This window comes from Alosa pseudoharengus, unplaced genomic scaffold, assembly GCF_046254945.1.
Source record: "Alosa pseudoharengus isolate Yale_2024_CS ecotype anadromous, Long Island Sound unplaced genomic scaffold, YU_APseudo_1.1 YU_APseudo_1.1_scf_1, whole genome shotgun sequence".
Taxonomy (NCBI): Eukaryota; Metazoa; Chordata; class Actinopteri; order Clupeiformes; family Clupeidae; genus Alosa; species Alosa pseudoharengus.
In genome coordinates, this window is record NW_027468564.1 from 54,453,065 (window position 1) to 54,479,868 (window position 26,804).

The window sequence follows — 26,804 nt, forward strand, 5'->3', positions numbered from 1 at the left end:
TTTAACCACCTTACCTGTGGTGTGCAAGCATGTGTCCTGCATTCTTAAAATGAATGCGTTGACCCTATCTGGACACAGAGGTGTGTTAAAAAACAACCAATCAACGCAAGTTTTGTTATTTTCAACACATATTGTGTAGATTTGAGATTTGTTAAAAACAATGCATGTTGTGTTCTTTTTAACACATTCGTTTTAAGAGTGTGCAAGCATAGATGCTGTAGCTATGACTACAAACTGTGTATTGTGCTTTGCCACCCAGAAGATTGAATGGGCTGGAATGACTTCCTGTTGCAGTCTTTATCACAGCTTTATTACAGGGGATGTGAAGCGGAGTTCATTATTTTGAGCAGCTTGTGCAACATCCTTCTCTCAACATCCAAATGTAGGGGCTCCAAGGCAGCACAGTTCCCATTACAGAGCCAGAGTCTTCATCCGTTTGCTCCCTCTCAGATACTGCTGCCACAACAAAGCCAATTGTACTTGCAAGTAGCAACAAATGATACACGCCATCTAGCCGCACACATTTAAGGCCCTAAGCTTGCGCAGCCAGTAGAGTCTGCTCTGTCCCTTCCTTTAGACAGACGCAGTCTTGCACTTCCAGTCCAGTGTGTTGTCATGGTAAACACCAAGGTGACTAGAGTTCCTCACCACCTCTGCCTCTTCTCCCAGAATGGAAATGATGTTTAGTTAATTTAGTCAAATGTAGTCAAAATAGTAAAACTACTTCAGAAAGTAATAGCAATCGGAATGGAAACATGTATTTTCCATGATAACATGTAATTTTTAGAAATTATTACAGAAAGCTTCAACCACTTTCACTAAATGATTTATAACAACAGCCTTGCCATAACCCCTGTTACAAAATGATTCACCATATCACATTATTTCTGGTCGGTGAGCCAAGGCTGTTTAAAGTAGCTCCTGCCATTTTTAGGGCTTGTTTAAAAACAGCTCCCTAGGAAGTGACCTTGGCTGTGGCGTGCGCCATGCTCCGCTGGGTGACCTACTGTACGAGTGAAACCTGTCCGAACAGGAAAACCTGGCGAGATTTCGATCGCCCGCCACGAGCGACGCCAGCGCGAAAAAAGGTCTACCAACGGAAATGTCACTGAAGTGAGTGAAAGGAGGAAGCGATAACGTTACTGGGCCGCGAGACCAGCGTTGGCCTCTCTTCCACCTCTTAACTTCATGACTGTCTGTCTCCATCGCAATCATTTTGCACTGATATCTACTTGTGAGGAATGGGAACATGCCAAGGTCCTATACACATAATAAACATAATATTTTACAATTCAAATATTCAAAGTAATCCACAGGTAATCATAGTAGTGCCCTTCAGCAGTAATCTCCAAACCATCTCTGGATATCTAACCGCCGAACCCTGAGTGGACTCTGCTTATTAACCAGTAAATTACTTTTCAGCTCATTTCCATTCAAACGGCCAGCGTTTCCACTTCATCGGTCAGTCGTCACCCTGGTGCTCGTAATAGAGCCCTCACAGTCTGGGCTGCTGTGTGAGTTGGCCAGGCCGTATATATAGCACATGACCTCTCTCCCTCAGGTCATGTGACAGGGGCAGTCGGCGTGGGTGGCACAAGGGGCACTGTAAGTCATTTGGCACAGCTTCATCTGAGAGTGAGGGGCAATGGGTAGATGACAGGCCAAACCCCGTCAGCAAGCAAACAAACACACACAAGCAACAACGACGTCGGGTGGGGAAAGATCATTAGCACTGGATTTACACTCTCAGCAGGTGTGTGTGTGTGTGTGTGTGTGTGTGTGTGTGTGTGTGTGTGTCTTAACTGAGAGGGAGATAATTCAGTGACATGATCCTAATAATAAAGCTTTATCCTGTGATTGAATGTGACAGTGTCTGTGAAGAATAACAAAGTTTTTCAGCAAATGTTTATATTTTTGTAAAAGTACTCTGAAAGGCTGGCTGTATTAAACCTGACCATATGGTCCCATCCTAAAACAAACTCATCTTACCCAACCAGCAATAAACCATCCAGAGAAGAGTCCATGGGCGGGTTGGCACAGAATAATGGAAATGATAGTCATAAAAACAAATCCTCCCCACTTCTGAGTGTTATAACTTGTTATATCTTGTATTGTAAGTCCCTTTGGCTTACAAAGTGTCAGCCAAATGTAATGTAATCTTTTCCATAATAGGGAACATAGTTCCACCACATCTCGGCAAAAAGCACAGTAGGGCCTTCAGACAGCACAAGGCTGACATGTTCACACACCAGAACACACACCGTGGTCTCAGCAAAAAGCACAGTAGAACCTTCAGACAGCACAAAACCTACACACTCACACATGTTTCTCTTTTCCACAGATCTACTCATCCCTTATCCCCTGACAGGTGGATATTATCTATGTACATTTGCCTTAATCTTGTTTAAAGAAGACATCTGGTAAACACAGCCTGGGTACGATGTAGCTGATGGTCACTAGTCATTAACATGTGCACTATTTATACAGTCTGTAAAGCCCATACTAGCATAAAGGATTAAGCGGAACCCACTCTCTCAAATCCTCCGGGCTAGACCAAGGCTCAACTGAAGCTAGGTGTTTATCTAGAAGCCATCATTTATCGTGTGGTATATGCATACCGGTGATTCTGAGAAATCCACTGATCTTATTTAAACCTGCCATCTCTTTTTACCCTCCTGCACAGATGGAAAGGGAAAGTGAGAGAGAGAGAGAGAGATGAGCACCAGGGAGAATTAACGAGCCAAAGCGCTTGATGAGTTTTTCAATTGATGAATTAGTGAGCCATAACCAATGACAAGGAGAAGAGGAAGAGGTGAATACAGAATGGTTTGAATGGCAGGTTGTAAGTGATTATGTGCCATAAACTGATTCATCAGTGTTGAAGTCTGGACAATAAATGTCTGCTGTACACAAAGCTTTTCAAATTGCAGTTCACATAACCCCAACTTCAGTGCTGTTGGCATTGGTTCAAGTGTGTGCTTTGATTTTTTTCTAGAAATACCCTTTTAGCATTAGGCTATGCATCTTTTAGGGTTCGGACACATATTTTAGGGTTATATATATATATATTATACATCTATGTGGGTGGTTAACTGGGTAGCTTTCATGTGTAATCCTCTTGTGTGTGTGTGTGTTTGTGTGTGTGTGTGTGCACGCGGGCGTGCATGCATGCGTGCACTGTATGTGTTTCTGTAGGCTATTTGAAGGAATAAAGCCTGCATGCTGTGCATCCAAAAAATAAAGGACAGAAATATGTATTATAAACAAAGTCTCCTATTGCAATGGTTATTATTAGACTGTGATGATCATTGCTTTAACTTTGTTATAAGTTCAGTGCCTCCCAGACGTGCTGGCTCATATTGAAGCACTGCAATATTGCAGCAGGAATGATTTGGCAGTCCCACTGAGAGGTAAGAGTTGCAGCTTGGGAGATCACGTTACAGTTCCTCGGTGCGCATGAAGCATACACAGACTTAAATAGTGCTTCGTCAGGCACCCACAGCATTCTGCGACTGTCGGAAGTATTGCATATCCAAGGAGCATCTTTCTCGAGGCAATATGTTTAAATATAAATGTGTTTATGCAATAGAAAATACATAATACACCGGTGCGGACAGGCCGAGTTTGAAAGTTCAGCGAAGGTTATGCTCCCGCACAAAACAGTTTTTATGCAATAAGCCTACATGCTGTTAGATTATAAACAGTTATTTCGTCATTTTGTAAAACATATGTGGGCTAATATAGTAACAAAAGCTAAGACTTTGTTCCTTGCTCTGAACAGTTGATGAGGAAATAAATACCCCGAGGTGTTAGAGTAGGCTAATAGATAGCTAAATCATTTAGAATAGTCTGTAGCATTTTTGAGTAGCTTTTGTTTTGATTTGCTTGTTCGTTTTTCTAGCTTTGGCATTACCTCGACGAGCAAGGTGTTTGGTGTGCCCTCTGGTTGCAGGCGGCAATTTGTAGGGAGTTGAATTCTACTACACACGCTCCTCCTCCAACTCTGCACTTCTTAAATCCTTCGCTCGCGCTGTTGTGTAGCAAACTTCGCTCTGGCCTGAAAGTTAGGACGTCTCCGACACGGAGTCATAAGGTCCATACACATGCCAAGAAACTACTCGGGTGCTAAACGCAATGCATTTTAAAGACCCGTTTTAACTAATCTAATCATCCCCGTATTGACTGCAGTTGGATTTTAATCGATACTGACATCGTTGTCATTTTTCGCGTGGACTGGATATAACACAATTTTACTTGCCCGCACTTCGTGACCAGGTAAGTGTTGCATTGAGAGAATATAGGTTAACTTTACCGTCTCCGTCGTCACAACATAGCCTATACACTACTTCAATTGATAAACGGACTTACCTAAATCAGATGGATTAATTTAAGTTATAAGCTATATTAGTATTATGTATAATATGCGATGAGGTGTCGCAGGGCTCAGTTTCTATTCTGTGTTGATATCTTTATTCCATATGGTCAAATATATTTGCGCGGAAAGACAACAACTGTATATTTTCAAACGCTTTTTTTATCCTATTTTTTGTCATCATTGTGAACGGCAGTTTAACCAAATATCGCGTAAATCATCACTGCAGCGTGGTGTTAAGGCGAAAATCTGTTGAATTACACGGTGCGTAAAGACGATTAGGTGCAGTTATTCCGGTTTTTAATTCCCTCCATCCTTCTTTTCCGTCCCGTGGAAGTGATTGAGAGAACATTCAGCGAAGAGGACGTTTTACAATAGTGGCCAGATTAAGTGTCCATTGAGTCGGGCTGACTGATTATACCAAAGCGAATAACACTAAGAAAAGACGCTTTCAAAGGGTATTTCATGACATTTCATAGAACAGGTCTTGTCACTTCAAGAGGTCTCGGCTAAAGTGCATTTAAATGGTTAGTCGCGCATGGTTGTGGGTTTTATGTGTTTTACGTTAAGCTGAACACAGTGTAGTGTAGCCTGCGTCCCCTCCCCCTGTGCAACCTCACCAGTATCACAAAACTTCACATTGAAATAATTGAAATATAACTTTTCTGTAAGCGCATGTTATAAGTTCAGTAGCACTATTTGTTCTTGTATAGCTGGACACATGAGAATTATGTCTTCTCTTCTCCCTTATCATAAGTGGTAGGCCTGTCTATTAATAGACTTTTCAGCCCAGTTGTTTGAAAACACCAGACAGATAGACACACACACACACACACACACACACAGACAAGTAAGTTCACTCACAGCCTGACAAACACCTACGGATACAAATAATTACAGATGTTGGTCTGTCTCACAGATCATCGACCAACCTAGTAGACCATGTATGGCGAGCACATGTTGGTTGACACCAATATACAACAACAGTATATCTATTCCAAACACTCAAAACTCCAGATGTCTTATTGCTACCCAGCTAACTGCTGTGTGTTCCCCAATGGCAATTAAAAAAACCAGAGAGAGATGAGCAAAGCCATTAGTGGTTGCTTCTTCCCATGAGACTGTGCATCCCACATCATTCACACCTCATCAGTGCATACGCTAGCCTGTAGAAGGGGGAAAGCACACAATCTGTTATTAGGGCAGCCTCCACTTTATAGGGGCCCCCCTATCGCAACCAGCCAGGGCATCCTTGGAGGTATACGCAGATGAGAAAACTAAAGAGGGAGATAGAGAGTTATTGAAGAGAGAGAGAGAGAGAGAGAGAGATTGGGGAGGGGGGAGGCGAGTGCAAGGACGAGCAGAGAAAAAGCAAACATTCCTGACTCTGCGCCTCGGCAATTTAATTAAAGAGCTGTGTGATGGTTAAGTAGGCACTCCAAGTGCCCCCTCTCCAACTCCACCTGCAGCAACCTCCCTCCCCCCTTTTTCCATTGGACTAATCCCACAGGGTCAGCTAATAAGTGTTGGGGTCGTGCCACCGTGACATGGAAAGGGTGGGTGTTTTTGCCAAATGTGAATGCAGAGATGAGTAAGTCTGGGACAAAAGTTAAGAAGTACGAGGTGAAGAAGGTATTTGACTTTTTCATCTGTGGTGGTTTAGAGGGTCGAGAGACTCGGAAGGATGTCTGGCGAGAGTGTGGGGTGGAAGTGGCTGGAGAATTTTTCTTTTGATAAGTGCAGGACAAAGGGAAAGAGGAGAAAAGACCCCACTCCATATGTGTGCGCGCACACACACACACACACACACACACACACACACATTATACACACACACACACACACACTATACACGCACACACACACACACACACACACACACACACACACACACACACACACACACACACACACACACACACACACACACTATACACACACACACACTATACACACTACACACACACACACACACACTATATACACATACCCACACACACACACAAACGCACACAGGTCATAATGCCAGAGGAGCTAGTTAGGTACAATTAAAGAATTATTTGCCCCCCATGTCCCCCTGCTCTCCCTCCCTGACCCAGCATGCTGTTGTCTCTGACCCCAGGTCGTTACCGGGATTATTTAGGAAAATTGCCCCAGAAAATTACTAACAGACTATCACAATCACACAATCTAAAAAAGAACAACCCCCCTTGTTAATCCACATATGCATTCTTCATCCTCTGTCATCCAGTTTGCTAAAAAAAAAAAAAAACTCCAGCAACCAAGCACAGCGTGAACATCAACAACAAAACATGAGCGCAACAAAAGGACCCGAGCAAGAAGTCAAACGCAGGGCACTACTTAGTGAGTAGTGAGGGCTTAGGGCACAGGGAGGTAGTGCTTATTGGAGTGGAACCCCCCTCCACTCCCCTGGTTCCCTTCAGCAAGAATCATTAGTGTACCCAGACCCCCCCCCCCCGCCCAGGCCAGCCTGTGCCCCCCCTCCCTCCCTCATGCCTTTTAGGGTGTTGTGTAAACACGCCGGCTCTGTGTGAAGGCGCGGAGCATGTCACATCAGCAACTTCATTACATTCCAGGGGTTGCGTCCACCCGCCCGCCTGTCCGCCTGCCCACTCAGCCCGATAAGTCCAGTGTGCTCCTGCTGCTGCTGGGCTTGGGGAGCACGGAGGCCTGAGGGTGGGGGGGTGGGGGATCCAGGGTGGGGATGAGGAGGGAGGAGGAGTTTATGGTGGATCATTAAGTTATTGGTTCCGACTTTTGCCGGCAGGAAGTTGTTTGGGTGTCTGAGCTTGGCGTCCTCAGGGTACTTGGTTCAGGTAGCTCATGTGAAGTATGCAAATACAGACATTCACTGAGAGACTATGCATAACCACAAATATGCATAGTCATAGCCACAAGCTGTATACAAGCACAGATGCCACACACACACACACACACAAACACCCACACATACAGACAAACACACACACACACACACACACACACACACACACACACACACAGATTCCTGAACCCTCCTCTACACACACACACACACACAACACAGCACAAATACATGCTCAAATGTGAATGTTATGCATTGTCTTAGTTTTTAATATGCACACATGCATTCCAATATACAGTGTTATGATTGGACCAGTTTACCTCTGTGTGTTCATATGTGGTGAATGATGTGAATGTGTACATATACAATAAGTGTGTGTGTGTGTGTGTGTGTGTGCGTGTGCTTCAGTGTGTATCTAGTCTTAGCTTGCACTTGCAATAACATCCCATAGGCATTTCTCCTGCTGTTTCTCCAAACACGTCGACTTATGAAGATCGCCTCGGCGAGCCGGGCAGTGCCAAGGGAAACAGGGCCGCACATGGCGACCAGAGATGGTCAACACTGGCATCAGTCACCCCCACAAAGGGAGCACGGGGCCTCTAAATCACAGCAGTTTTTAGTGGAGAGAGGCAGAAATACCCCACTCTTACTCATCGGACAAGCTTGCTCTGCTCCTTCCATGTGTTGTCTGCTCTGGAGGACAGTTCGGACATTTTAAACTGGCCAAGGGGAAGAGGAACTCACTGAATAGTTTCACTCTTGGGGAGCCTTTTATTATTGTACAGGTTGCTTTGTATGTAAATCAGACCCTCACAAATACTGTACATGCAGTGTGCTCATATCATAGATATGTCAAGGAGTAACACAAAACAGCTGCTTTCTTACTAAATCATCGTACCTGCATTTCGATTTTATGTGATTAGTAGTTGTGATACAGTATGTAATATGACTTTTTCAGTGTGGAGACATGATAGGTCGTGTAAATGAATTGGGTCAGCACCCAGTTAATGCCTAAGGGTGTGTCAGGTGGGATTCATTGTGCAGTGCTAGTGTGAACGCTGTTCTTGTGAAGTAGGCATCTAGAAGAAACGTCTAGGCTTTTGGGCTACTTATATATATGTTATATAAATATAATATATAAAAGAAACGTCTAGGATATATATGTATGTATACGTTATATATATATATATATATATATATATATATATATATAATATAGAAGAAACGTCTAGGCTTTTGGGATACTTCAGTGGTCGGCACGGTGAGGCTCCACGCAGAAGCCTCTCACCAGAAGAGCTGAGAATCACAAACTGTCGAGAAAGGCGATCGGAGTACAGACCCTCTGAAAGAGGAGGACGATGATTGTTAGCGAGGTCATTGCACGTTCAGTTCAGCACGAGCGCTTTCCACCCAGTAACCACACGCAAGCACAGTGTCAAGCTTTTAACAAGGCAGCTGCATTCACACTGCATGATGTCGACTGGGCAGGAGGCAGCTGCAATTATGTGAAATTACAAGTTGATGAGTGGCACTGCATACTTGAAGAGGGACGGTCCTTCTGGGGCTGTTACAGAGCCAACGGGCAGGATAGTAGCAGGCATATATGAAACTTCTTCATCTCTTGTAATCAGGAGTGAAGAGGCATGATCTGTAACTGTGAAGTAGTAATTCTGCCATACGATACATCTATACATTGATATATGCACTGTTATCTGTTTTAGCCTTTCATATTAACCCTTGACAGGACAGAACAGGAATGTACCGGAATGTTGGTAGTGTTTGTAGTGTTAACCACAGCAGCCTCAAAGTCTGGGCCACAGGTGCAGAGTTATAGAAGGACAATGTTCCTAATATTCCACCCACAACTCTCTTTGAGCGTGTGGAGAATAGTTTTTGACACATTTCTTGAAAGGTGGCGAGAGGGTGACGAAAGTATGCTAAGCGTCTATTTCCTCTGTTTCCTTATTCTCTCTCCCTCATGCCCTCTCTCTCTCTCTCTCTCTCTCGCTCACACACTCTCTCTCTCTCTCTCTCTCGCTCACACACTCTCTCTCTCTCTCTCTCTCGCTCACACACTCTCTCTAATCCTCCTCTTTGGAGTGGATGAGGGTTTAGCAGGTTAAAAGTCATGTAGGCAGGGGGTCAGCTCAAATAACTATTCACAGAGAACTGACAAAGCATGAATTGCAGCAGCAGGGTGTATGTGTGTATGTGTAAGAGAGAGAGAGAGAGAGAGAGAGAGACAGACAGACTGACAGGTTGTCAGTGTGTAGGCGCTGTGATTGTGTACACATGTTTGCATGTATATATTTACTCAGTCAAGGTTCCTATCATTCCAACCCTTTCAGTCACCAACATATCTGCCATAGTCATTATTCTACGTTAGCATTCAGGTGCCAGGTGTCACAAAGCCTTTCAAACCAACCTTAAGACAGGTATGCTGTTTGAATAAGCATAATTTTAGGCTTCCTGGTCTAGAGGTGCAAAAAAGTTGCCATAGCCACAATGACGCCAGTCAGCAATATTTGGCATGTGTTATTTCCTCCAGATTGTGTAAGTCATTTTGACTTTATTATCCTAGGAGACTTCTATGAATAAGATCATGAAGTCCACATGAGACGTGAAACTGAAGCGAAAGATATCTGAGATATAAAGTAGTCTCCAAAACATCAAAGAAATATGTATCGGAATGTCACATATTACCAACCATCCCGTATTTCCAACCTCTTACGTGTATGTTTCAGTTGATATTCCTTTCTACACAAACAACAAGACGGCGGATTCCTAAAGAAACGCAAGCACCTACACCATAATTAGCTATGTACATTTTACCGTGACTTGAAGAGCTGTAAACAGTCTTGTAAGGCTGCGTGTACAAATTCGCTTGGAGCTCCAGTGGAATTTTGAATTGTGTCGAGAATTCCTGATGTGGGGAATAGGCATCCCTAAAAGCACAGCACTAAACTCCGAGCGTGGTAAACAAAATCTGATATTTCAGGCAGTAAAAACCCCGGTAAGAACCAAACTAGATTTTGTTTAAATCTACACACATACGGCTACTGAAAAATGTAAGGTTCATTTATCAAATGTTATTTTGAAGTATTAAAAAACATCATTGTTTTAGAATTTTCGAACAAAATGGTTGGTAATTAGCACGTTTACGATATGTGACGATGAGAATTGATGTTTTGAAATATTGTTTATTTATTTACCTAAATGTAGTGTTTCTATCACACTATTCTATGAAGAAGTATTTTCTCACTAGAAGAGTTATTGTGCATATCCATGTGATGTCACCAGAATCAGAGTCAAAGAAAGATAGGGGCGGAGCAACACTGCCTATAAGCTACACCACTTTAAATCATACGAATCCTCTGACACAATAAGCAAGGTGGTTCAGTGAGTAGGCCTATTATGTAATAATACTGTTGAAGTAGGTCTACTGTTTTTAATTTTTTTTTTTTTATCTAGATAGTCCGTGAGTTTTTTAAAATATTGGTTAAGTGGTCCTTGGTCTGAAAAAGTTTGAGAAACACTAGGATAGGACCATGTACTCTCGTGATGTTCCTTGTGTTCGTAATGAAACTAAATCGATGGGACCTCTGGAACAGCGTATTAGCAGGCCTGTCTGCTTCATCATCCGTTTTACTGCATTCTTTTTTCTATCTCTCGAAGACATCAATCATAGTGTTCTCTCATAGCTTTCTATCGTTCTCTCTCCTCATCTGTTTCTCCCTCTCTCCGTGTTCCTTTCTGTGAAACGCTCGTCTCTGGTGGGACGTTAACCACCACCGCCACCATCCAGTGTCTGATCCTCACGCCGGGCCCCTTTGAAGAGGCGGCAACTCATCTGTGAACAAGATGTCCACATCAACAAATATACGAGCCAGGAACACACACACACACGCACACACACGCACACACACACACACGCGCACACACACAAAACATACAGTACATGCTGTGTGAGGAGAGTTTATGACAGAGAGAAAGAGGTAAAAGAATTAGAGTGGAATGGACAGAGAAACAGAGGGAGAGGCAGGGAGATCAAAGAAGAGAGTACAGAGACATGGAAAGCAGAGAAAAATCCCCACAGACCAAAGCAAAGTAAAGACAGTGGACACACTGGCAACAAGGAGAGAAAGAGAAGTGGAAGAGAGAAAAGCAGAGGCAGGGAGAAAGAGAGAAAAACAAACATGGCAGACCAAGAGAGAGGCACAAGGCTCACATAACACGTCCTTTTTCACTCCTGGGTGTGCCCACTGCTCTGCCTCCCCAGCGCTGATTAAGATCAGTGTGTATGTTCATCTGGAACCCATGCCTCTGGCCAGCGCTGATTAAGATCAGTGTGTGTGTGTTCATCTGGAACCCATGCCTCTGGCCAGCGCTGATTAAGATCAGTGTGTGTGTGTTCATCTGGAACCCATGCCTCTGGCCAGCGCTGATTAAGATCAGTGTGTGTATGTTCATCTGGAACCCATGCCTCTGGCCAGCGCTGATTAAGATCAGTGTGTGTGTGTTCATCTGGAACCCATGCCTCTGGCCAGCGCTGATTAAGATCAGTGTGTGTATGTTCATCTGGAACCCATGCCTCTGGCCAGCGCTGATTAAGATCAGTGTGTGTATGTTCATCTGGAACCCATGCCTCTGGCCAGCGCTGATTAAGATCAGTGTGTGTGTGTTCATCTGGAACCCATGCCTCTGGCCAGCGCTGATTAAGATCAGTGTGTGTGTGTTCATCTGGAACCCATGCCTCTGGCCAGCGCTGATTAAGATCAGTGTGTGTGTGTTCATCTGGAACCCATGCCTCTGGCCAGCGCTGATTAAGATCAGTGTGTGTATGTTCATCTGGAACCCATGCCTCTGGCCAGCGCTGATTAAGATCAGTGTGTGTGTGTTCATCTGGAACCCATGCCTCTGGCCAGCGCTGATTAAGATCAGTGTGTGTGTGTTCATCTGGAACCCATGCCTCTGGCCAGCGCTGATTAAGATCAGTGTGTGTGTGTTCATCTGGAACCCATGCCTCTGGCCAGCGCTGATTAAGATCAGTGTGTGTATGTTCATCTGGAACCCATGCCTCTGGCCAGCGCTGATTAAGATCAGTGTGTGTATGTTCATCTGGAACCCATGCCTCTGGCCAGCGCTGATTAAGATCAGTGTGTGTATGTTCATCTGGAACCCATGCCTCTGGCCAGCGCTGATTAAGATCAGTGTGTGTATGTTCATCTGGAACCCATGCCTCTGGCCAGCGCTGATTAAGATCAGTGTGTGTATGTTCATCTGGAACCCATGCCTCTGGCCAGCGCTGATTAAGATCAGTGTGTGTATGTTCATCTGGAACCCATGCCTCTGGCCAGCGCTGATTAAGATCAGTGTGTGTATGTTCATCTGGAACCCATGCCTCTGGCCAGTGCAACCCCAGAAGAATACAGCTGCATTCATTACGGCCTTGCTGCAAATACATGAACTTTGGGCATCGCATCAACCTAGAAAAGATCTGTGCCAATGACGGACAGAATCAAAACAAATCTGATGATATTGCCGTAGATTTTATGGAAAAATATTTAATCATCACAAATGATTAATTAGCAAAGGCTTGATACTGAACGATGTCTATATAACGTTCAAAGAATATGTGCATTGCTTGCTTGTGTGTGTGTATGTGTGTGTGTGTGTTCCAGTTGTGCATAATAATCAGAACCAACCGAGCAAAAAACTAATTCATTCTATGGCAATAACCTAATTAAATAAGATGAGGGGTATAACAGGAGGAATATATGTGAAGTACTGTGCAGTAGTTTTAGTTTTATTTATTTATGACATTAGGCCTTTTAGGGAAGTGCAATATACTCCTTTTTACTGTATTCCATTTATTGATGTGTGTATGTTATGTGTTAGATAAATAGTGCTGTAGATGTCTGGTTCAATGTTTGTGTTGTGGATTATGTGTCAACATGCCTGTACTGTAAAACAAATTGCCTCTTGGGGACATTAAAGTTTTCTAAGTCTAAGTCTAAGTTACAAATAGCTTATTTAGCAGTTGCTCACTACTGAATGATGTCTATAACGTTAGTACCATATTCAAAGTTCGTTCAACGTTAAAATCTTCATTTCTCATGTGTGTGTGTGTGTGTATGTTGTCCAGTTGTGCATAACAATGCTTATCTGTGTGCACCTACAGAGGATGGGGTGAAAAATGTGAGCGTTAGCTTGTTCTTGCTCTTTTGTTGCTTACTCAAGTGCAAAGGCACGTCCAGTGCACCATTCAGCACACACACAGGGCACACACACACACACACACACACACACACACACACACACACAGGGCACACACACACACACACACACACACACACACACACACACACACAGGGCAAACACACATACACACACACACACTATTCAGCACACACAGGGCTGGATAAAACTGCCAGGAGTCATGTGTCAACACCTTTTCCCCTAAGCGCAGCATGACAAGCTCTCTCTCTCTCTCTCTCTCTCTCTCTCTCTTTCTTCTCTCTCAATGGTTTGCCTGACGTCTGCCGTTCCGCTATGTGCACTGAATGAGGTGCTGTTGTTGCACCAGCTATGCCAAACCCCTGCCTTTCCCCCAATGTAGTTGTACCTCACAAACTGAACCAAAAGAACCAATATGGTGAAATGGGCCGAGGAGGCGAACACATGAGCTTAACCTAACGTTCTAGCGCTATGTCAAATGAGCAGCGAAATTTCACTTAGTCGTGTGCGCTGCAGTTTTTCGAGCGATCCGAGGTCGTTGACCCACGGGCAATGCAAACACGCCTCAAAGCAAAAGGTCTCACTGACTGAGACAAATTGCATCTCCGTGTCGGAATACCAGAACAGCAGTCTACTTGAACAGACAGTTACTGCACTATGTTTAGAAAGGATCCCTCGCGGAACTGTTGAGGAATACCGACACAGTGAGGCGATAAATGATAGGTTTTTAAACATGAATGTACAAGTTGAGCAAATTCCTTGTTATTTCAGTCATGCCCGTTTTGAAATTGCCATACTTGTAAAGTCTTCATCCATTCTTCTGGTAATTGCATTTGGCGTAAATGCAAGTCGCTCTCCAACGCAATTCTACTGTAGTTGGCTTGTAACAACTTTCCAGTATGCACGCACGCACACATACACTTACACACACACACACACACACATACACGCACACCCACACATATACATACACACACACACACACACACACATTCTTACACTGACCGGTGAAGTTACATTCCCTCCACACCTGCAACATTTGTAAAGCAAAGGGGATGAATTATCTCAGCAAGGTCAACCACTCAAAGACCCTGCTTTGATCTGACATCTTGGTGTGTGTGTGTGTGTGTGTGTGTGTGTGCATGCCTGCTTACGTAAGAGTACATTTATGTGTGTTTGAGTGTGTGTGTGCTGTTTGTGAGCGTTGCGTGCCACATATTTTCAGAGAGGTGCATTGCCAAATGAGTGTTTACCTTGGCTCAGTGAAAGACAAGCCAAAGGGGGGTGAGTCCTGAAAAACAGGTAGTGGCATCGAACTCCAAATGCGCCAGGGGCGACAGCAGCCAAAACACAGTCGTGAAGGACTTGTGAAAACACAGATCCATCTTCTCTTCGCACGACTGACAGAACGTTGACAGTCCATAAGAATTGCTTCTCCTCACTTGTCAAAAACAATAGCGAGTTGTTGACTCCACACGGTCACCTGGGTCTCAATAGCAAACTTAATTCCTGCCACATTACTCTCCTTGTGGCCCATGTATTGAGCAATGCTCACATACCGCTCCTGCACACACATTTTGTACTTTGATATTGATCAAATTAAACATCAAAGCAGGCTTCATAAATCACAAAAGGTAGGCGTCATTATAACACTATTTCTAAGATTGCACATAGAAAGTGTACTCTCACATCATGCGTGAGTGGTGTTTGGTCAAACACTCAGGCAGCAGTTGACTTTGGAGCCGATGTGGCCTTGATGCGGTTCAGTAATGGACCAGACCTTTCTCATAATTAGTTGCAATCTGGGACAGATGCTGAATTGACAACAGACAGCAGTACAATTGGCTTCTCTCCCTCTCTAAAGCAGGCCACTTTCCTCTCATCTCTCTCCTTTCCTCTCGTCTCTCTCCTTTCCTCTCTCTCTCCTTCTCTTTCTCTATTCTCTCTCAAGATGGCCTCCCTCTGACTGATATCTGCATGGTTGACCTCGTGGGCAGTCCTGCAGTTAAAACAAACAGAGAAGCTGTCGGAGAGAATGGAACAGCTCTCTCTCTCTCCTCCTCTCTCTTTCTCTCTCACTCCCCTCCTCTCTTTCTCTCTCTCTCACTCCCCTCCTCTCTCTTTCTCTCTATCTCTCCCACTCTCTCCCCCACTCCCCTTGTCACACAACACAGTCGAGTGTTCATTAGTTGGCTCCTAAGAACTGATTTTGTGCCGTTTTCTCATTTGCATGTTGCCGTTACGTTACTTTCCTACTTCGGGCCGATCGGTTCCATCTAATCCTCCTGGCACAATATGAGGCAGAACTGCACATCTGCTCATGATATGCTCACCCCCTGGGCAAGCTGTTCATCATACCTGCTTTACTCCTATTAGGTTGCCGTAAAAATGTTCCAAACACACACGACCGCCGTTTGGAAATGATTATGGAGTGTAAATGTTAGTTGTCAGTATGCGGGGCTGGGGTGCCAGGTCATCTGTTGAGAACATGGAACATTTGTTGAAACACGTCCAACTTGGACCTCGACTAGAAGGAATTCTGGGCTTGATAAAGCCCGCTGACAGAACAGGCGATATTGAGGGGCGGCGCAGGTGTGAATTTTTTATGAAGGCACGAGTCGTTATCATCACTGCACCTGTAGGGAGGCTTACTGGATAGTGTTTGTGTCGTGTTTGTGAGTGTGTGGGCATTATGTAAAAAAGCAAGTGACTGTGGTGTGTGTGTACGTGTGTGTGTGTGTGTGATGACTGTGTAAGGTGCTGTCATTCTCTGATTTGTATATTGGCAAGTCATGAAACATCTTTGTGATGTTGATTAGCACAGGACTGAGCTGTGAATAGCAGGGTGGTGAGATGGCACATGGAAGTGCTCTTGGAACTGATGTTTTTAAATGTCAGTTTGAGTGTGACCCCATGCTGTACTGCACACGTAAACAACTTGTGTATCATCACCTTCACTTGCATTAGTTGTAAGACTTCTTCTATAGTGAGCTATTCTGATGTCTTTGAAGGCTTAGTAATAGGCGGCTCACATAGTATCTGCCGTAACTGATTCACAAGTAAATTGCTTCACTTACAGTAATAAGTAATTACTTTGGTAGGTCAACCGCATGTATACATAATATACTTCTTGCTATGTGATAAATTATGGTATGCACAAATTACATGTAAACACAATACAAAAATGGCTATGATGAATTATGGTCTCCACAAGTGACATGACTCATAATACAATAATTACTATGGTAAATGATGGTATGCACATGCTACTTGTATCTGTAATATCAGCTCTGACTGTTTTGATGAGCGTGGCGGTTGTGGGGGTATTGTGTTGTGTCTTGTGATGGATTGCTGAGGGCCAAGCCAGAGGAGATGGGACGATGGGGGTGGGACTAGTGGGGCCCCCTCACGGCTTTCGTCACCTTCAGCCATCGGCTCATGTGAATGAATCATGCTCAGTGCTTTATCTGATAACGAGTGCCTGTGTGTGTGTGTGTGTGTGTGTGTGTGTGTGTGGGTGTGTGTGAGCGAGAGAGAGAGAAGATTGGGGGTAGGGGGAGAGAGAGAGAGAGATAAGGTGAAGAAGGGTAGCGATTATGCAGGGCCCTGGAGAAACACACTGACATACACATAGAGAGATAGAGAGAGAGAGATAAAGTAAAGAGAGAGAGAGAGAGAAGTTGACCCCATGCACATGTTTCATGCAGGGTAACCTACAAAGGAACCCTTATGATGCGCTATAGGTCTCTATAGGAGATGTATGGGTGGGTGAGGCGTGGAGCGGTTTGAGGGTTGCTCATCACGCATCGCCCAGCGGACAGAGGCGGAGGTGCCACGGATGGCAGTTGAGGGGCTTCTGGACAAACAAAGAGCAGGGCTGTGTCTGTCCAGCTAGATCAACACCCAGATATGCCCGTGTGTTTGCACAAGGCTCCAGTTACTCTCTCTCTCTGTGTGTGTGTGTGTGTGTGTGTGTGTGTGTGTGTGTGTGCATGTGTGTGTGTCCAGTGTGTGTGTGTTGTCAGTGTGTGTTTGGTTTGTTTTGGGTTTGTTTAACAGCAAGTCATCAGTCTTCAGTGCCCCTTGGTCGTTTGGCCCAGACAGACAGGAAGTCTTTAGCAGTCCTACTCGGAGTTGAACCCGTTAACTGCCATTAGTTAGGATTTAGTTAAGACCTCGGTTGCAGTGCAATGCAACTGCTACTTACGCCTGATTGTATGAGTGCACATAGTCACACACACACACACACATATATATATATATATATATATATACAAACACACATGCACTCACGCACACACACACACACACACACACACATTCTGTGATAAGCCTGCAAACGTGTCGTCTAGCCTTCGGGCTTTACAATGTAAGTGAACACTGACGTCCCCCCCCTTCATGTCTTTGTGTTGCAGCTGCACCAGACAGAGCCACGCGTTGGGCTCTGAGCTGCATCAGGGAGTGTAACTCTAACCCCATGTTTCCCCCCCAGTCCCAGACAGACGGGGGGGGGAGGCGGTTAAGTGTCTTTTCACGTGTGCCTTCTTTGTAGGCTGCTTTTGTGTTTGTGTGTATAAAGGGGATAGCTTTTGGTGTGTGTGTGGGGGGGGGGGGGGGGGGACTAATGAGGGGTAGTTTTTTGATCAGGAAGTAGCAGCTGTGGATGCCTTTGAATGCCAATGGTGTGTCCTGATGAATATGGCCTTTCTGTGGAGTCACAGGATCTAATTGCTGTGTGTGTGTGCTGTGTGCATGTTTTATGTTGCACTTTACGTTCTGCTGCCACGTTCCGCTACAATCGGTGTTGTGTTCCGCGACACGCCAGGTCACTTGTCCGCTCCGCTCCGCGGGGAGCCTTGGCCTGCCACCCACGGGGTTGTGTTTTATCGCCGCCAGTGTCGGGTTCTGTTAGGATTACTGAAGTCTAGTCCCCGCCGGTGGGGCCTGTCACCACGCGCTCCAGGGCCAGCCACAGTGACCGCCTGCCTGCGCTACGCTACAGTTGGCCTCAGACACTGCCAACACTCCATGCCACACTCCCTTATGTCAGGATTATATTGAACCAGATTTGAACAAGTTTAACGTGTTTTTGTTGTTGACGAGAAATGGGCAGAACTGTGTTTAAAATGTGTGGCTAAAGTGTACACAACAGATTGGGATACATTCCATTGCATTTCTAGGTTCTGATGTTTGACACTGTAGTCAGATGGATCAGTTCAGAATGCTGTTCGTGAAATCATTAAATGGCAATTACTGACATCTTCTGCTCCACGCAATGACTCCCCAAAGTATTTAGCCTAACGTTTCTCGTTTCTCAAGGCCTTGATTTATTCCCTGCAATTGATTCCGCCTCTCATGCATTAATGCAGTATTTTGATTGATGCGGTGTTAAGCAACGTCTTGCTGAATTTAATGGCCTGCTTGTGGCGTTTTAGGTATTCATTTAGGCCTACTTTAAGGCATTTTGTGGTGTTGTGGAGCACGCACAATGGCATTTTGTGATACTTTGTAGAACTTTACGGCGTCCTTTGAAGTGGTGAAACTGAGGAAGGGTGAATGGTTGAAAGTTCTCATCTTTGATTTCACTTAGATATTGCTCAAACCTAATTGCTGTTTCACGATCCAAGTTGCCACTGCCAAGTGGAAGACACGAATCACACTGTGGCCCAAGGCTCTAACAAACAACCAAGTATCAGTTAGCATGAGTCACTTGCCCTTTGGATTTCAAGCTGCAGACCTACTACATGTATAGAGACGACTTAGTGGTTTTGCAGCTGACTAATTAAAAGCACTGTAATTATGGTAGGGGTTTAGATGAACTTCAGTTTAATTCAAGAGCTGTGTGGTCTGAATCTGATGACTTGTTATGGCTTGCTGATTCGTAGTGCTTGATTGTGTGTAAGTGGATAGAAAATGGATGAAAAATGTTGACTGAAAGATTGGGGATAACTATCATGCTTGTTGTGTCAAAATATATGAACACTAACAAAACCTGTCTTATCACCTTTCACTCTCTCTTATCAAACTTACATAATATTTATGTTACTGATTAAAACTATAATTAAAATCAGTATTATCTAATGATAAGGTCAATTTAAAGCCCAATTGGTGTATTTTAGTTTGTAGCTTTTGTTGCCAGGTATATTCTCCAGCTCCGTAAATGTGACAGAGTGGCTAAACCCTACATGGGCTTTGGTCTCCCAAACTAAACAGGGGATGAGGAACTTTGTGGGTCCCTTTCTGATTTTCACAGTTTGAGGCTGGAGGTAAGAATGCAATGAATTAAAAAGTAATATATCATTGAACATGCTGAAAGTATGGGTGAGACAGGGAGTGAGAGAAAAGGAGGGATAGAGAGAGCGAAATGAGAGAGAGAAGAGAGCAGACCAAAGCAAATAATATGGGGAAAATTTGGCCGTAAGCCTTTCATTCCTTCCCTCATCCCTCCCTCTCTCTCGTCCATTTGATCCCTCAGCCTGTGGCTTAGCATTCAAAGCCAAATGATTTTGGAGAGAAGAATTTTCTGAGAAAGAACAGCAAGCCCTATTAAGCAGGGCACAGATGGACATTATTATTATTATTCCGTATTTCATAACTGCTGGGCATTCGTTCACCATATTCATATCGGCAAGGCAAGCATACAGTCCTATCAGGCAAGATCTAAATCAAAAGAGAGAGAGAGAGAGAGAGAGAAAGAGAGAGAGAGGGAAAGAAGGGGGGAGTGAGAGGGTTTAGGGTTTGGAGATAAGGTGGTTTATTGATACATATTTCATTAGGCTATAATGATGTTTTTCTGTGGGACAAGAGATTTGCAGGAGAGCTGCGGTTTCCCCGCTCATAGCACTGGTTATGTTGACTCTGTCACACGACACCCGGCCACACATACAGCAAGTGTGCACGTCCGCTTACAGTGTGCCCTCACCTGTTTACCCTCCAACCTCACCACCCACCACCCGGGCCCTGCCCAACCTCAAACACCATATAAGGAGAAGAGTGTTAGCCAACGTATTAGCGGTTAGCGATGCAGGATGTTCTGTGGTATGCCTGCTGACAGTAAGGTTGGTTCTTCAATGCAAGGTATGTGTCTGTGTAATGATGGGGTTACTTTTGGACAACAAACAAAGTTGCCACATACTCACCTGGCAGAAGCAACACCAAACCAGTTTGGCGCTGCTTTTCTATCTATAGAGGGAGATTAGGAAGACAATAGAGAGGATATGAGTTACTACAGTAGGGGTAGTGATGAGGTCATATCCTCGTATGACACTTTAGAGTGTTAGGATGGCTTTTTGAGTTCATGGTTAACCAAGACAGGGTTTCGGTGACAAGACCTGGTTTTTTTTTTAAGTCAGTTTCACCTCAGCACTGATTTTTGCCTTCTTTTCAGTCTCTTTCATCTGAGAAGAGAGTTGAGTTTCAGTTGCAGCTCCCATACCTACAGTGCCTCTCCTCCCTGCTCCTTGGCTACATCCTCCCTCCCTCCCTCCCTCCCTCCCTCTCTCTCTTTATCCCTCTCTCCCTCCCTCCCTCCCTCTCTTTATCCCTCTCTCTCTCCCTCCCTCCCTCTCAGCTGCGAGCCCAGTGCTGGCCTCCTCCTGCCTTCCTGTGATGAAGATGGATTTTTAGGGTTATTGCGAATTCCAGCCATGCCGGTGGGATCATGCACTGGCCAGGAGGGAGCATTGGGCGAGGACGGGGGAGAGGAGGGAGAGGAGCCATCGCCCGCTTTAATGAAAAAGGGGCTCGGATTTCGCTCCAACTTCCACCCTGGCGTTTCGGAGTGGGGTGGGGTGGGGTGGGGTGGTGAGGGGTGTTTCAGCAGAGGTGAATTGTTGGGTTTTCAGTTTTTTTTTTTTCCTTTTTCTTTTTTGGTGCTTTAGGAAGGTGTAGGGGGGTGGTTGGGGGGGGGGGGGGGCGCTATGGCAATGTGCAAGAGGGACCACAGATTGACATGAGGTCAAGAGGAGAGAGGGGCCCGAGGAAACGAGGGAGTTGATGAAGGAAAAGAGCGCTGGAATCCTCAGGAGGAGTGGGCTATGGTGTACAAATGATGTGTCCTAGTGGCATGTGGTTTAACACAAGAAGACAGTTGTGTGACAGTTTTTGCTAAATACATTTCCATCTGCGTTAAACTATGATCCCAACGGGACAATGCAGTCTTTGTATCGCCCTTAAAACTCTGACACGGAGCAGCTGTCATGAAAAGCGTATTTGAATTACAGCAGGTTTTCTACAACAAGATATGAGACAATTATTCTTGGTATGCCATAATGAGATGCCAGGAGGCTGCCAAGAGACCAATAGCAATGGGTCTGCAATCATACTTTAGGGAATGTGACAGCTCACCCCACCAGATACTCCATGGAAATGATCTGGCATGTCTGTGGCCCTGTTCTGAGAGATTTAGCCAGAAGTGATAACACATGTATGAAATTACTGACCAATAAAGCGTGAGTGTGTTGGGGGCTGCAGCGCCCTGGTGTGGAAATGCTGCAAAATGCTGCAAACTGCATGACATATTTATGTTGTTGTTTCTACATTATTAACAATTAACTTGGGGCATGGGGGGGGGGGGGTTGCTGTAGAAAGGTGAAAGTGGAAAAATCTGTGATGGGTTGAACCATATGTTTCATATGTTTCATATGTTTCATGGTTCCAAAGCCCTTCAGCCAAGTATGGCCGTAAATCTGACTGCCGTACCTCTTCTATGCATTTTCTCCCCCTTATCTCAGAGGATATCCCAGCAGTGAAAAGCAATAACATCCAAAGCAGTGAAGTGAAAAGCGATATTTCTTGCAGAATGATGTCACCGTCTTCGAGGGGGTAACCAGTGGTCAGGGATTTTTGCCATGTGCTTTTGATATCTTTCCCTCCTCCTCACCTCAGGCCAAAGGGACGTGCGCCCAAACGGAGCTCCACCTCTGTCTCAGCCTTCACCGAAAGAAAGGCAACACCAGACACTTCATTTCGTGTCGGTTTTTTCGGAGCACAATGGAGACTTTGTGAAATGCCCACAGACCACACACTCCACTCCATGTCTTCTTTTTTTTTTTTTTTTTTTTGCTCCAGTGGGGGCTTGCTATCCTGTGGCTTAGGCAGAATTTGTTTTTGTGCCCTAAACGCTGCTCAAGGCTTTTAGGGGAGATTTGCGATATCAGCGCGAGAGTCAACACGCGTTGGCCCTCACATGCGCTCGCCCAGGCGCCTTGCGTACAGCCAAACACTGGGCTTTGTCTGGGCGAAGGTGGAAAAACAGAGCGGTCATCTGCCGGCCCTCCTTCCCTCGGCTGTTTATTTGCCTCGTTTCAGCCCCTCTTATGAGCTGCACATGGAGCCTGGGGGCTTATTGGTCGTGTGTGTGGTATCCATAACTCTGTGTGTGGTGGGTGGCTAGGTGAGAGTCTGTGTGTGTGTGTGCTTGATTATGTGCATATGTGTGAGAGAGTGTTTGATTATGTGCATATGCAAGTATGTGTGTGTGTGTGTGATTGCAGAGGCATATTTGTGTGGAGTGGCCACTCACTGTTTGTATAGGTAGACCCCCCACATCCCCACCCCAATGTTTCGGGGACAAGCCTAAATGTGTGGGTGGGCTTACCTCCCGGGCACAGGCAGGAACCATACCAACTCAGCCACTTACAGCGGGAACGATGAGATGAGTTCACCCCGCTAAACAGCGCCGTCCGCCAGGGCCGAGCATGTTTTACTGGGCAGAGGATCGGGGTGGTGTCCGAGCGAACTTTCAAAGCCTCCTGAATGTGTAGTCTGCACAATGGCAAACACAGAGAGAATGGAAGTCACAGTGGTTGCGTAAGAGGCTCTGCTCTCTTCTCTTCAGTGCAAATGAAAACCTACAACAATGACATTTTATTCAGTCCAGACTGGCAAAGGCTGTTGTTGTTTTGTAGTTTGGCCATCCAGCTTCTGTCACAGAGAATAGCAAATTCATCATGCATTAAAGAGCATCCATGCACTCATGGTTTGAATATGTAATAGTTAGTACATTTTACGCCAACACCATTTGTGTGTTATTATTTTGTCATGACGAACTGTGATGCGACTGAAAACTTGTGAATGGGATTCAGTAATAAACCTATGTTTAAAAAATTATGACATTTTTCTCAGTTGGATTGATTGATTGATCCACTGCCTGAATTCATAGACCATGATTTTCCATAAGTTGTCCTGTTTCTGAGCTGCCTCTTGTTTGTTGTGTGTTCCCCGCAGGACTCTTCCTTGGTGTGGGAGGGAGACAGACAGCATGTGGTTCTTCTGCGCTCCTCCTGGCCGACCACTCCTCCTCCTCCCCCTGCTCTCCCTCCTGCCGTGGCTCCGGCTGACCAGTGCCTGCCCAGAGAGCTGCTCCTGCATGCCGGGGAACAGCATCATGTGCTCGGAGCGGCAGTCCAGCGTCATGCCTGACGCCATCCCCGCCTCCACCAAGCACCTCTACGTCTTCGAGAATGGCATCAGCACGCTGTCCGAAGACAACTTCGCGGGGCTGGGCGCGCTCGAGCTGTTGGACTTGAGCCAGAACCAGCTGGTGGACCTCCCCGACGGCGTGTTCGGCCAGCTCTCATCCCTCCGCAACTTGGACCTGTCCTCCAACCAGATCGTGCACATCTCCGAGCACAGCTTCTCGGGCCTGGTGACCCTGGAGCGGCTCTACCTCTACAGCAACCGCATCCAGAGCATCCACCCGGCCGCCTTCGAGGGCCTGGAGCAGCTGCTGGAGCTGAAGCTGCAGCAGAACGCTCTGACCATCCTGCCGCCCATACGCCTGCCCAGGCTCCTGCTGCTAGACGTCAGCCACAACCGCATCCCGCCGCCCAGCGCCGCCGACCTCCAGACGCCCAACCTGGAGTCGCTCAAGATGGCCGACCTCGGGCTCACCAGCCTGGACGAGGAGCTCATGAGCTCCCTGACCAACCTCCACGTCCTGGACCTGTCCCAGAACCAGCTGACCGCCATGCCCCCGGCGCTCAGGTCCGTCCGGGGGCTGATCCGCCTCAGCCTGGCCTCCAACCAGCTGGGCCAGCTGGCCAAGGAGGACTTCGAGAACCTGGTGGCCCTCCAGGGCCTGGACCTCAGCAACCTGAACCTGCAGGGCTTCCCTGAGGGCTTCTTCCAGCTCTTCCCCCGGCTCAACCAACTGACGGTGGCAGGGAACCCCTTCAACTGCCTGTGCCCGCTGGCCTGGTTCCCCGCCTGGGTGCGTGGCCAGAGCGTGGAGCTCAGCCGCCCTGAGGAGACGCGCTGTCACTTCCCACCCAGCAACTCGGGCAAGGTGCTGGCCGACCTGGAGCACCGGGACTTCGGCTGCCCCGTCACCACCACCACCGTGCAGACTCGCGCGCCCGTCGTTAGCAGCACCCTCGCCGCCCCTCTCTCCCCGACCGGGCGCACGGGCACCACCACCCCGGCCCCGCCGAGCATCGTCCACTCCCCCTCACCACCGGACGCTGCCAATGGCGTCCAGGACCCTGCTGCGTCCCCCAGCAGCGACGACGGGCCTCACAAGGAGCTCATGTGCCCCTCCAACATCTGTCTAAACGGCGGCACCTGCAAGTTCAACCAGCAGGGCCAGGTGGAGTGTCTGTGCCCGTCTGACACCACGGGCCTCTACTGCGAGAACCTGGACGAGTCGCCGTTCGTCCCCTCGTTCCGGGGGGCCGCCGTGGTCACAGTGGCGGCCACCCCGGAGCCGGACATCAGCTCACGGCTTGTGACCAGCACGTCCATCCTCCTGGACCTGAACCGCTACATCAAAACACGGCCGCACATCCGCGGCATCCGGCTCACCTACCGCAACCTGTCGGGCCCCGACCAGCGGCCCATGGCCCTGAACATCCCGGCCACCTACCCTGAGTACACGCTGCGGGGCCTGAGGCCCAACTGCACCTACTCGGTGTGCGCCAGTGCCATGGGCGAGCCTGACGCCGGCAGCTCCTGCACGGAGGCGAGGACGATGGGCGCGCCTGTGGCCTCGCCCGTGGAGCCGCACATCGAGGGCCCCGTGGCGTCCTCCCTCGTCCTGGCGATGGCCGGCCTGGCCTTGGTGATGGTGGTGACGGCCGTGGTGGCCGTGCTGGTCTTTCTCCGCCGGCGGAAGCGATCCAAGGCGGCTCACGTGGAGCTGGACGCCGACGAGCCCACGCCGCTGGAGCTGGAGGGGGTCAAGGCGTGCCTGGAGAACGGGGCGCTCCCGCAAAAGCAGCCGGAGATCGCTCCATGCCCCCCGCAGACACCCAACGGCGTGGAGTACGAGGCGCTGCTCATGCAGGGACAAGGCAACGCCAACAACAACGTGGCCAGCCTCAAACCCTCGTACTTCTGAGCTGAGAAAAGAGACCGCTTCAGTTCACTTACTTCTGAGCTTAGGTGACTCTGTAGTTCAGACCTCCGGCCCATGGAGGGCGCTCTGACTTTGAACCCATTCTGCCTTCCGTGGTGGGTCTGCAGCAGACAGCTATGCTAGCTATGCTGTCACGAGCAAGCAAACCCAGTCAGCTGAAATATGCTTGCCAAAAACAAAACAAAAAAAAACAGTATTGAAAGTAAGTGCAATTGCAGAGGTATTTTTGACCTCTTGAAAATGAAGGTGCCTTTTCTTTTGCATTCTCATATGTCTGCCTTCATAATGATAATCATAATGACTTTTTTATACACATGAAACGAAAGATGTAAGACTTTGCAAATCGTGTTGCTGGACTGTGAGATGGGGGAGTGTGTTGGGAAGGCTGCAATGCTGGCTCAGGCTGAGAGCAGAGAGGAGGAAGGAGGGAAGAAGGGAAAGGATTGAGGGGAGAGGGAGGGGACAGGAAACACACAGAAGTTTTGTGTGTGTGTGTGTGTGTGCGTGTGTGACAGTGTGCGACACGGCGGACACACCAGGACAGCGACTCAGCCGTGGCCACGAGCCATTTCTCTTTCGTCGACACTCGCTGGCTCCGCACGAGAAAGTTGCACTGACGACAAAACAAAACAAAACGAACTAGTAACTGGGTCTTCATTCCTCTCTCTCTCCCTCAAGATGCTGGAGAGGAAATGTACAAGGAAATGAACAACAAATGTTGGTACGGAGACAGATTTTTTTTTTTTTTAAATGGCATTTTGTTTTGCTTCATGCTGCAGCTCAAGATCACCCCCCCCCCCCACTCTCCCACCTGGACATTCCCCCACCCTCACCCCACCCCCACCCCCTTAAGGGACACCATCCTTCAAAAGGAGGTCCATTGCTGTGAAAGACATGCTGAAACACGCCGAAGATACGAGGACAAGAGCGCCACTGTCTTGCGTGTGGGCCCGTGCTGTGATTGGTACTTTGTGAAGGTTACTTCTGTCCTGTGT

At 46.8% G+C, this 26,804-nt stretch overlaps 1 protein-coding gene across 1 annotated transcript; it reads left to right on the forward strand.

The window, feature by feature from the left end:
* The first annotated feature begins 4,058 nt into the window (after positions 1-4,058).
* Positions 4,059-26,604, forward strand: vasna (vasorin a). The gene is made up of 2 exons (XM_076293195.1): positions 4,059-4,275; positions 23,682-26,604. Exon 2 carries the CDS (start codon positions 23,716-23,718, stop codon positions 25,789-25,791), a length of 2,076 nt encoding a protein of 691 aa, XP_076149310.1. The 5' UTR covers positions 4,059-4,275; positions 23,682-23,715; the 3' UTR covers positions 25,792-26,604.
* Positions 26,605-26,804: the final 200 nt, after the last annotated feature.

Bases quoted from the DNA above. Each gene is read 5' to 3' on its own strand.
- vasna (XM_076293195.1), top strand. From the start codon at position 23,716: ATGTGGTTCTTCTGCGCTCCTCCTGGCCGACCACTCCTCCTCCTCCCC.